Source organism: Condylostylus longicornis, unplaced genomic scaffold (assembly GCF_029603195.1).
Source record: "Condylostylus longicornis isolate FDR11 unplaced genomic scaffold, ASM2960319v2 ptg000001l, whole genome shotgun sequence".
Taxonomy (NCBI): Eukaryota; Metazoa; Arthropoda; class Insecta; order Diptera; family Dolichopodidae; genus Condylostylus; species Condylostylus longicornis.
This window is the reverse complement of record NW_026577970.1, coordinates 2,683,692-2,695,952: the sequence shown is the minus strand read 5'-3', so window position 1 is coordinate 2,695,952 and position 12,261 is coordinate 2,683,692. Positions and strand designations below refer to the sequence as shown.

The window sequence follows — 12,261 nt, the reverse complement described above, 5'->3', positions numbered from 1 at the left end:
AAATAATAAAGATTTGTATTGCGACATTTATATTGAAAAATTAATAATTTTAAATCGTCTTTTTATAATTGGTAAATATGTAGCATTTTCATATAATTTTCAGTCAAAAAAACTGTTGGTATAAAAGTTATATAAAGTCAGTGTTTTTTGTTTTTTTCGTTGGCTGAAAATTCAATCTAAAAATGCAAGTGTAATTGTCGAATATAAAATTAAATTCAAAAAAATTAAAATTTTTATATACATAGTAAATATTTTTAAAAACTAAAAATAAAGAAACAAAATGAAAATACGGTAAAAAAAACGACTTTACTATATAAAAAAAATTTAATAAAATATATAATCAAAAAAATAATTTTTTAAATTTAAGAATGTATAAAAACAAAAAATGAATAAAAACAAAAAAAAAATCCTAGTTAATTCACAAAATTTATAAAATATAATTTTCCTATATATATATAATACAAATAAATTATATATATTAATAAATATATATTAATTAATATCAAATACATCAATAAACAAATATTACAATAAGATGTCCAAAAATCTTTGACTTCCTCAAATATTATTATTAAACTTGTATGTTCAATTCAAACTTGTGAAAATAAAAGAAAATTTGATAACTAATTTGATTTGATTTATCAGATAAATTGCACAAAATAATTTGATCTTATGCAAATAATAAAATTATTTTACAAGTTTGAAAATAATAAAATTATTTTATAAGTAAGTTTATTACCTCTTGAATTATAAAGTATGTAGTAGAATGAGATTTTGGTTATTCAGTTTAATTTTAATATATGTATTTTTTATTTTTCAATTATCTAAAAAATATTATTATACAATTTATTTGCAAAATATTATACTTTGCGCTGTGTGAAAATTATTTTAGATCTTCCTTCGCCATTCAATAGTATAGTATTTCTTTTAAAATTTTAAGTTTTTGCAATCTCATTGTATGTGAGATAAGTTTTTGAATTAAAAGTTTTGGAAGTTTAATAAATCGTAAAATATATTTTAAATAGAGAATTGACAATCGTTTAGGTTTATTAACACGCTTTCAAACATTAATATATTTTTTAATTTTTACTGGTTTGGATTTAAAATGTGCAAACTTTTATGAAATTTAAAATTTCTACTTTTATTAACATATTTTAAATAATTAATTCTTTTTAAATTTAAATTTTCTAAATCAAAAAGTAAAAAAAAATTAAATATCATCGAAATTTCAAAGTTGTATTTTTTTTGAGTTGCACTACTTTTTTTTATCCGTCTATAAATTCTTTAATGAGTACTAAATATAAATAAGAAAGCAATATTATGATATATACATATATTTGGTATACATTAAAATACAACAATGATAAAAATACAATAAATTAATAATGTTAAATATTTACCCATGTAAATAATATATAAAATTCACACACTAAAATTTATAAATAAAACTTGACCATTTATAACAAAAAAAAGGAAATTAAAATAATTATTTAGAAACACAAATCTAATAGAAATAGGAATAAATATCTTGTTTTTACATAAAAAAAAAACATTTTAATGAGGTTTCTAATAATATAGTTATAGACAAAATTTTGGTTTAAAAATTTATAATGGAATAAAAAATAGTTTGTGTAGAAGTTTAAAAAAATAATTATTTAAAAAGGCATAATCAAGAAATAGCAAAAATATTTATTTAAAATCTATCTATATAATAACGTACAATCAAGGAATACTGTTTTCATAAAAATTTAAAGAAAAAAATTGCTAATCAAAAAGTATTCAAAAAAGCATTTAGATAAAAACGAAATATTCAAATTAAAAACAGGTAGTCAACAAAATTCAATTTCGCTTTTATTATTTCCCCACCAGTCAATTTTATTAATTTTAATTTTGATAAAATATAATCCAATAATTAATACAATTTCTTTATTTTTCAATATAAAAATTTGTTAACTCTTAACATGTTTTTACAATTTTCATTTTATTAATACTTTTAATGTAAATAAAAAAGGAGATCTAATAAAAATATCTAATAAAATTCGACGAAATTTTGCTCTATTAAATTTGAAATAGCGTCTTTATTATGTTTTTACTATCTTTTTTCTTTTATAGCATAAACTAAATTATAACGATAAATTGCTGATTTAATAAAAATCATTTATTAGTAGAATATTATTTTTTTAAATAAATTGTTTAAAAAATTTAAAAAAAAAAATTGCAAAAGGATTTATTTTCATTTGTGACCTCATTTTTCTTTAGTTCAATAATTACTTGACTTTTTTCATATTTAAATAAAGATTTCATATTAATGTCAGCATACTTTATTTAATTTACACAATTCTATTTTGTTGTCAAAATTTTTCAAAGTTTATTATTAATTTTTTCAATAAATAATTACATTTCTTTAATTTTCTGTAGAAAAAAACGAAAAAGAAAAGAAAAAAAAAAATAAATAACAAAACAAAACTTCTATAGAGGGAATCCTGTAATTTCGATAATAAGATTATAGTGGCTTATATTTCTCTAAAAATAATATAAAAATACATAATAATACACTTATTTTATAAAATAAAAAAATAAAAATATGAAAATTAATAATACAATCTTGTAATTAAAATAAGTATAAAGATTTTAATTTTAATTTAATTAATTGTTTTATATATTTTTAAAAAATTAATTAAACAAATTAATGCATAAATAAAAAAATATTTTATAAAGTATTTCACTGGCAATTAAATAACAAGGATAATTCATTATTGAAAGAATTATTTAATAATTAATAATTGATTGTTACATCAAACTATTTTTTTCTAATGCTTGAAAGAAATTTAATTCTTTCAATGAAGAAATTACATTTTTTAGTGAAAGAATGTAATTTTTAAATTGCAAAGAAATTAATAATTTTGTAAAACGATAAGATAATGTAGTATGAGTATCACTATATATATAAAATCAACATTAAATAAGAAAAAGATACTAAATTTGTTAATTATATAACGCATATTTTAAAATTTCACCAAAATACAAAAGTAATCAAAAAAAAAAAAATACACATACGCTTTTCACATAAATATTTTTCGGTAATTTCATAGTAATCAAATCATATTAATATTTAGGAGGAATAACCAATTATCTAAATTTCTATTTAATAGTGATAAATTGTTAATATAAATTTCAATAAAGGAATAAGAATCAATATAAGAAATTCGTTAATATCAGATTAATCGATTTTAATAAGCTTGAAATCAATAAAGATCTTAAAAATTATCTATAATAATTTTTTGTAAATTCTTTAATAACAAAATTAAACTAACTTATTTTCTTTTACCTATTGATTAATTTAATGATTTAAAGTTTTGATTTTTTCTTTTTGATTTATTAAATATTTTGTTAGATTTATTTTTTTTTCAGTTTCACAAATTCTAAAAAAATAAAAGCTACTAATAATATAAATTGTTACTAATTTTCATTTTGTAAATTATTTTAATTGTATGTTTCATATTTGTTATTGTTTTTTTTTATACATGATTATTATAAAATTTTTTTTTTTAAATTTTATGGTATTTTGCAAAATTTTTATTATTTTTTGTGATTTATTTATAAATAATTTTACATTTTTTTCTGCTTATGAAAATTACATTTGATATATTTTAAATATTATTTTTTGGTATTTTATTAAAGCTCTAATTCTACGTTATGAGTGTTATAAATAAGTGGAAAATAATTTTTTTTTTTGCGAAAAATTTTCCAAATATTTATTTTTCAGATTTTTTAAATATAATTATTAATAATAAAAACAAGTAACAATATACTCGTAATTAAAAAATAAATTTAAATTGATGTAATTAAAGAAAAATAATTTCTAATTAAAATAAAATTGAAATTCAGTATAATATAATATTATGTAGGTGTGGATTAAATAAAGTTAATCTTTTTTTTTAAGTTTAAATTAATCTGGATTTTTAGGATTTTACAGATAAAATTTTAAATATTTTTATTAATAAAATTCAATTAACAAAACAATTTCAACAACGCAATTTTTTTGATGAACAAAATGAAACTGAAAATTCGGAAAGCTAAGAACGGTTTTCTAGAATCAAAATAAGAATATAATACATATATTGCGATTTTGTTTTTTTTTTAATTTCTTTTTAAATATTTTTTTTTTATTTTATTTCAAGTACATTATAATGAAAAAGCATCCACATAAATATAATACATTTATCTAAGTTTTTAAAATATATCAATAATTTATTTTTTAAATAAAATTATATAAATTTATATTAAAAATATATAGTAAAATATATTCATAATATTTATAATATTAATGATAAAAGAAAAAAAATTGATAATGCAATTTAATAAAATAATAAAAATTATCAATTATAATGGAATATCAATATTATATTGTTCATAAATTCATATATTAAACAACAAAATAAATCATTATTAAATGATAACTGCAAAAAAACAAAGGAAACGAAATAAATTATTCAAATATTTATTATATTAAAGCATAAATTAATTACGAAATTGAAATATTTACTCAGTTATAACTCCGACAATTTTAATGAAAAAAAGAGCATGTATTATTATAATAAAATAAAAACTAATATCAGAACTAAGAAAATTTCGACAAAAGAAAGAAGAGGAAATTATTAAGCCCTGCAATAGAAAAAAAATCATTTTTTGTGTTTTCGATATTTTGAATTTTTTTTCGTTGTTAATTTTGTTCTTAATTTTGTTATTATATTTTTAATAAATTAAAATTCTATATTATGTTATACTACCATTTTCTTTATATGATTATAGAATATTTATAAAATTATAAACTTATGTATTCAGATATTTTCAAAATTTTCTGCTTATTAAAATTTATTTAAAAATATATTTTGATATATATTGTGTAGCATAATATAAGTTTTTAACTTTTAAATTTTATTTTACTTAAATGAAATATGAAGCAAAATAAAGAACGGACAAAGAAAAAAAATTCAAAATGAAAATATTGATAAAAAACGTTTTCATTTCTATTTCAATCGATGAAATTAACCAACTTTAACCTTTAATTTAAAAAAATCTTATATATATATAAATTCTTAACTATAAATTTATATTTATGTATATATTATATAAAATAATTATTAATTTACGTATATACATTTATTTATGTAGCAAATATTTATATCTTATATTTATTTATTAAATTTTATTTAATATAAAAAACAAAATATAAAAAAGTGTAAAAAAAAAAATAAACAAGTGTTCTTTAAAAAAAAAAAAAAACATTTTAAAATTATGTATGGAAATTTGAGAAAGAAAAAAAATAATGAATATAAAACTAGTCCTTACTATTGATAAGAAATTTTCAAATTTAAAATTTAAATTTGAATTTTTTTGCTTGAAATTTTTTTAATTAAATTACTTTTTGTTTTTTTTGTACATACATATATACAATAGATCATGAGCAATGGTTATTCAGATTGCAAATTGATTCTTAATTAAAATTTTGATTTTTTATTGTTTAACAATTTATTTTTTTAGTTAAAATTATAATACGAATTTTTAATGTTTTTTTATTTTGCAAAATATTAAAAGATATTTAGATTAATATTAAATTTCATTACAAGTAAAGACTTGCCTTTACTGTTACAAATATTTAGTGGATATTCAACAAATATAAAGAAAATCATTATGTAATCATTGTTTTGTTTCTTTTTTTTATCTTTTAGAAATTCAACAATTTTGCTTTGAAAAAATTTCAATAGTAAGGCGTAACTTATTTTATTTTGACAAATTTTTTTTCTTTTCAAGCATTGTTTGACTGATTTATAAAAACAGATTTTTTTATTTTTGAATTTCTTATAATATTATTTTTATGATTATTAATTATATATTTAAATTTTTAAATTTTATATTTTTTTTTGTTATTTATTTTAAAAATTTAAAACAAAAAAAAAAACATAAGCCTTCAAAAATTGTGTAATTTAATTTAATTTTTTTAGAAAAAATATTTTTAAATTTATTTTTGAAATTTCTTATATGTTTCATGTATGTATTTACAAAAAAAAAAAATATATATATATATATATATACATGCAATATTATTAAAAAAAAATTAATAAAACATATACATATATATAAATTTATAAAATTAAAATTAATAAAAAATATTATATAAATTTTAAGATCGAAACAAAACAATTTAGGTTAATTCAAATATATACATACTATATATAAAAAAGGTAAATAAAAAGAAGGTAAAAAAACGATTAAAATTTATGTAAAGACAAAAAAAAAAATTAAAATTATAAAAATAGGACAAAACAAAGTAAAAAAAAATATGAATAAAATAAAACAAAAAAAAAACGAAAAAATAAATAAAAAAAGAAAAAATTATGAAAAATAAATAAAAATTAAAAACAAACAAAAATATATATAAATAAGTGTTTTTATTTTAGAATAAAAATTATTAAGAATAAAAGCTTGAAAGCTCCTTTCTTATCTACTTTAATCTGAAGACAAAATGTAAAACAAAATGCATACGAAACAAAAAAAAAACAAAAGAATACAAAACTCCTTAAATTTTATATTCTTTTGCTTTTTTTGTTTCATGAGTTTAGGGCTCGAATAAAAATAAATTTTTTGATTAGAATCCGGTAGTATAATTGATTTTATTACTATTTCAACTGAACTTATGGTAAATTTGTACAAGATAAATCAAAGTTTAGGTTAACATTATGGTTGTAATGAAATAATTATTCAATATTTTATGTACATAAATACATACATTCATAAATATATTTATAGCTTGTCTTTGTTATATAAATCTGTGAGTCTTAACCTGGGGGAAAGAACACAGAAAAACGTAAGATATTTGCCGTAGCTCTGTAATAATGCAATAAAAGATTTTTAAGATTTAAGTTAGAACTTTGAGTTCATATCTGAATTATCGAAAATTCCCCTTTTTAGCACTTTTCCAAAAAATTTTTGAAAAAAAGTGTTTATTAGTTTCACTCTGTCCGTCCGTCCATCTGTCCGTCCGTCTGTCCGTGTATCTGTTTACAAAACTTCTACACCCTTGAAGATAGAAAGCTGAAATTTAATACTTGCATAGATCTTTACTAGAAACTTACTTTTTAATAATTTTTGCTTTATTTCAAAGACTGCATAAATTGTTCATTCGAAATACATGCAATCCCAGAAATAGTTTCGTATGTGAATGACAATAATTTAATAGTGTGGTAGTTATACATAGACTGTATTTTAAAAGCAATATTTTCACTTGTTGAAGAGAAAACAGCTACAATATAAACCATTGGTTTGACCCAACTTTGTTACAATTGCGTTTAATTCAATATTGCATATTTTATTTGTAACCATAATTTTTTTAATCAAAATTTATTTTTTAGTTTTTCTTATATATTGCTTCATAATTTTTAAATTGATGAAATGGATTGTTTAAACATAAAATGGATTGTTTGACGTAATTTAAAAATCAGCAGGTAACCATTCTAATAGAAATCAGTATTGGCCAGAATATTGATTTCTACTCACTAAATTAGGTAGCATTATATTGGAAAGCAGCATATTTAGTATTTACTATTATATTATATTAACTGCTATTTGATCGAATGGAAATCAGTTAGAATCGCTTAAGAAAATAATTTTATTGTTGATTAAAAACTAAAGCAATTTAAGTCTGCACTATGTGTCTTGATTTCTTTTGTATTTCTTGATGCACGCTTGTCTCACGCGCTTGTCATCACTACTTCTTTGTCACCAATAAGTGTTTCTGTTGAAAGAACTTAACCACTGCTACCACTTATGTTTGTTGATTGTTCTTTGTATTTTTATCACCTGTCGTTTTATTTTAATTTTGTGTTATTTTTTTGATTTCGAGAAACCTTTGTAAATTGAAATGCTCGCAACAAAATATTGTTGCTCCTATTCATTTTGACAAGTTGAAAGTTGCAAATAAAATTACCGTTACTTTACGAACTTTTTTAACTTACGTAACAATAATAGTTACTTGATATTAATGGCGAACTTCATTAATTTTTTTACAAAAAAATTTAAAAATGTAAATATGTGCATCTATTTGCATGAAAAAATATAATTTCTTTAAACACCTGTTTAAATTTTCTGATGAATTTTTTGTATAAAAACAATATTTTAAATTAAATTATTTTCTAACTGTTTAAATTGTTTAATAGAAATGTGCTGCTTTGTAAACTGAATTTCTATTCCGAATTATTATTTTTGCGTCTTTTTATTGTAGTCATACATACTTTGGCTTATATGCTTTTTAATTGGTTTTCCTTGATCCAGTTTCCTTGATTCAGATGAATATCTTTCTTTATAATGTGCTCTGTGTGTGGTCATAATATATCTCATGTTTTGAGAAATTTTTAAGTTGTTTTATTATATCTTTTTAAAACAATTATTTAAAAGCTGTGATAAATTACCAAACTTGTTGTATAAGAAGCGAAAATTATGTCAGCTATTGTGATGAGTTATACAACCGCATAACCAAATTTTATTGAATTTTTGGCTATATTGTTACAAGTAGGATGATATAGCTATCGACTCAGAAATTGACGCTTCACGCTCAATTTTCATTCACTTTCAAATCAGAATTATAAGTATTTTCTAATGGATGTTTCACTTTTCCAATAAGATAACTCATTTTTTTAACTGGATTTTTGCATTTTTTCTCAAATTATCGACTGAATGTTTTACTTTCAAAAACAAAGTGCAACTTTTGTATACAATTTTAAAAAGAACGCGATACGCAATCGGAATAATTCTTTTCACTTGAAAATTACATTATACAAGTATATGATAGTTACTCACTTTCTTCTCACTTTTCGAGCAAAATAGCGAGATAGACGATCTGACTCTATATGTCACACATCTATTTCTTAGCGTTATAAACGGATTGGCAAATTTATAATGCACTCCGAATATTAAAGGATTTAGATAATTGTTTAATTAATAATGAAGGATTTAGAGAATTGAGAATAAAAAGATTATTTACATATTGTATTTTTTATAAAAATTATTTTTCAGTGGTATATTAATTAAAGTTACATGTATTAGTTTTCGAGTTCCAGCGAGTGGCCTAAACGAAAATTATAATGCAAAATTATTTATTTAGAATTATAACACAATCTCTATGTACCTTACTCTGCTGTCGTACCAATCATCTCTAAATGCTATTAATATCAATTTTCTTATATTATTAATATTTTTAAATTATTTTTTTAATTCAATAGAAAGATGTAGTTGCAATGGAAAATGAATTTGTTTGCTGCAAAAGTAAATTGCAAGTAACATCTTCCGTTACATTTTATAACATAAATTGCTATAAAGATAGTAAAACTGATGAAAATTTTCTTGTTTTGTTTTTATATTTTATAATTAGTTTACATTTATTATTTATTATAATATTCAAATGTTGACTCTTTTCGCTTATAATTCCTTATTTATTATAATACAAACATAGTTGTACAAACATAGTATAAGCAATATTGTTACTTTTTAAATATCAATGCGTCTTTACAATTTCATATTCGAATTTTAGTTTTTATTGTTATTTACATACACATTTTATAAATGATGCACAAATGGAGCGTGTACAAGAGGTGCATGGACAGCATGGACTGGTGCATGAACAATTGGGGCATGAACTAATGGTGCATGAACGACTGGTGCATGTACTAAAGCTGCATGCACTGGAGTATGATGATGAACAACAGAACTATGTGAAACAGCAGGTGCATGATGGAATGCAGCTACTTTTAATGGTGCATGATGTATGGCAACTGCTGGTGCATGATGTATAACAGCAGGCGCATGGTGTATAACTGCTGGTGCATGTATAATAGGAGCTGGATGTACTAATGCAGCATGTGATACTACTGGAGCATGTGCTAACACTGGAGCATGATGAACAGCAACATGCAGACCACGTTTTGTTTTTGCGGTTTCTTCTACTGGGGTTGGTGCAGCAGCACAAATAGCAATCAATAAGACAATTGTGAATGCAAACTATAAAACAGAAAAATTACAGTAAATTTGGTAAATGGACAAAGTTTTTGGAAAATCGATTCTTTTAACTATTATATGCATAAATTGTGTGAATGCAATTTCATGAATTTGTTCAATAATGTAACTGAAATTAGTTATGAGAAGAATTGTATTCCTGAAATCTCACTGGTACATCATACTAAAACTTTTCTAAAAGTTCGTTGTAGCTAAGCGTAAGATATTACATATTTTCTTCACTACTGCTTGGGCTGTAGTATGCAATATCAATTTTTGAATATTTTGGAATATTCCAGAATAGATAATTTTATGCGTTTAAAAATGTTTTATTACTATTTATTAGGTACATAATGTGTATTAATGTAACTGATAACAAAAGACTTAGAGGAGAAACTTTGTTTCAATGAAATATGATATTATACACAGCAACACGACAAACATCTTTAAAAGCTTATTTAATACCATCCTTTCCATAAACTCAATAACATAGGGATAAAAGGCCTTAAAGAGGAAAAGAGGATGTGAAAGGCACCGTAAAGCATTCAATACGTAGAAGAGGGTAAAAAACCTAATTGTAAATATAATTTGAATAACTATTTTTATTTGTCTTTTCTTATATTATGTACAAAATATTTGTATAAATGTTGATTTACTATTTTTAAAATTTATATATTCATTTTTTTAATGTTCTTACGTCTTTATAAAAATATGAGCTGGAAAAATATTCATTCTATATCTTGATTTCTTGAAAGGAAATCTCTAAATTTTAAATAATCAACCAAAATTTGATTAAAAAATTGAATTAGATTTTTGATTAAAAAATTAGATTTTTCATTTAACTGAAACTCGTAGAAATTTGACAAAAATAAAATTAGTGGAATTTAGATTATATCAATTGTTGCAAAAGATCGAGAACCAAAAATGAAATGGAAGAAATATGAAATTAATTCCCAAAAATTTTGAAAATAAAAATAAACTTATAGGGAACTTTAGTCTTCATATAATTAAATAATTAGTTTTTGAAAAAATTAATTTGCATATTATTTCAAGCATTCTGGTATTCGTAAGAAGGATCTTTAAAGTTTACAAAACGCTCTTTCTTAGAAAGTGACAAAACGCTTAGAAACTTATTTCTATTAAATGCTCTTTCATTGTTCTTAAAGTTCATTGTTATTCGATTTTAGTTAAGTTTAACCAGATTTCTATTTTTATAAATATTTAAATTCAATAATAAAAATAAAGAGAAATCAATATCTTATTTATTAAAGTCGTGATAAATTTCAAATGGTAGCAAAATTTTATTCAAGAACAAATTAAAATTTTTTTTTTAAATAATGACTTGTTTTGTTGTTAAACTTGAACTAAATAGATATAAATAACTCAACTTTAAAGTATTATGATTTTGTTTTATTTATTAGCCATGCCACCAACTATATGCTTACACTTTCAGTATCAGTTTCATATGTGTGTATATAAAATTATAATAGTTGCAATGTGAAATTATTGTTACAATAATTGAAATTTGTATTATTCTCTTATTCAATATTATATAATTAGATATTGCAATCTTGTGATTATTAGTTTATTAATACTTTGTCCTTCTAATCAGTGAAAACGTTTTAAGTGAAATTAAATTTTTTTTAGACTTTAAATATTTTCTTTAAGAAATCTTAAATTATTTAATTGCGTACTTATATCAACGATACAGGGAAACTATATCGCCACATTTTATAGTTAAAACGCTTAACACACAAATAAAACACTTTTCTTTTTTCTAGTATTTTCTTATATGTCAAAATACTTACAGAGAAATTCATTTTTAAAATACAATCAATTTATAAATTTTACTAAATTTAGATTTTTAACAAATTGCTTAAAAGAGAAAAATCCGTTTTTAATTTTTTATATAATAGAATTAAGCGATTGCAATGCGAATTGTGTTACGTTCACGTGCGAAAATACAAAACTGTAATAATTAGTTGCATTACGAGTGCAAACCTTATTTATAGCTCAAAAAATAAATCAAAGACAAGATTTTGGACCAAAATAGAAAATATCATAATAAAAAAAACAAAAACATTATTAAAACTGTAACAAAATCATTCAGTCTATAAAATTAAAACAAAAACAAAAAAAAAAAACAGCAACAAGAACTAAAATTTTTAGATTTAAAGAGAAATAAAAAGGAAAGAAAAAGAAGAAAAAAATTTT

The 12,261-nt window shown here is 20.4% G+C and overlaps 1 protein-coding gene across 1 annotated transcript; it reads right to left on the bottom strand.

The window, feature by feature from the left end:
• Positions 1-9,447: 9,447 nt before the first annotated feature.
• LOC129618307 (pupal cuticle protein G1A-like) lies at positions 9,448-12,004 on the bottom strand. The gene is made up of 2 exons (XM_055533112.1): positions 11,856-12,004; positions 9,448-10,053 (listed from the first exon to the last, which is right to left on the bottom strand). Exons 1-2 carry the CDS (start codon positions 11,865-11,867, stop codon positions 9,613-9,615), a joined length of 453 nt encoding a protein of 150 aa, XP_055389087.1. The 5' UTR covers positions 11,868-12,004; the 3' UTR covers positions 9,448-9,612.
• Positions 12,005-12,261: the final 257 nt, after the last annotated feature.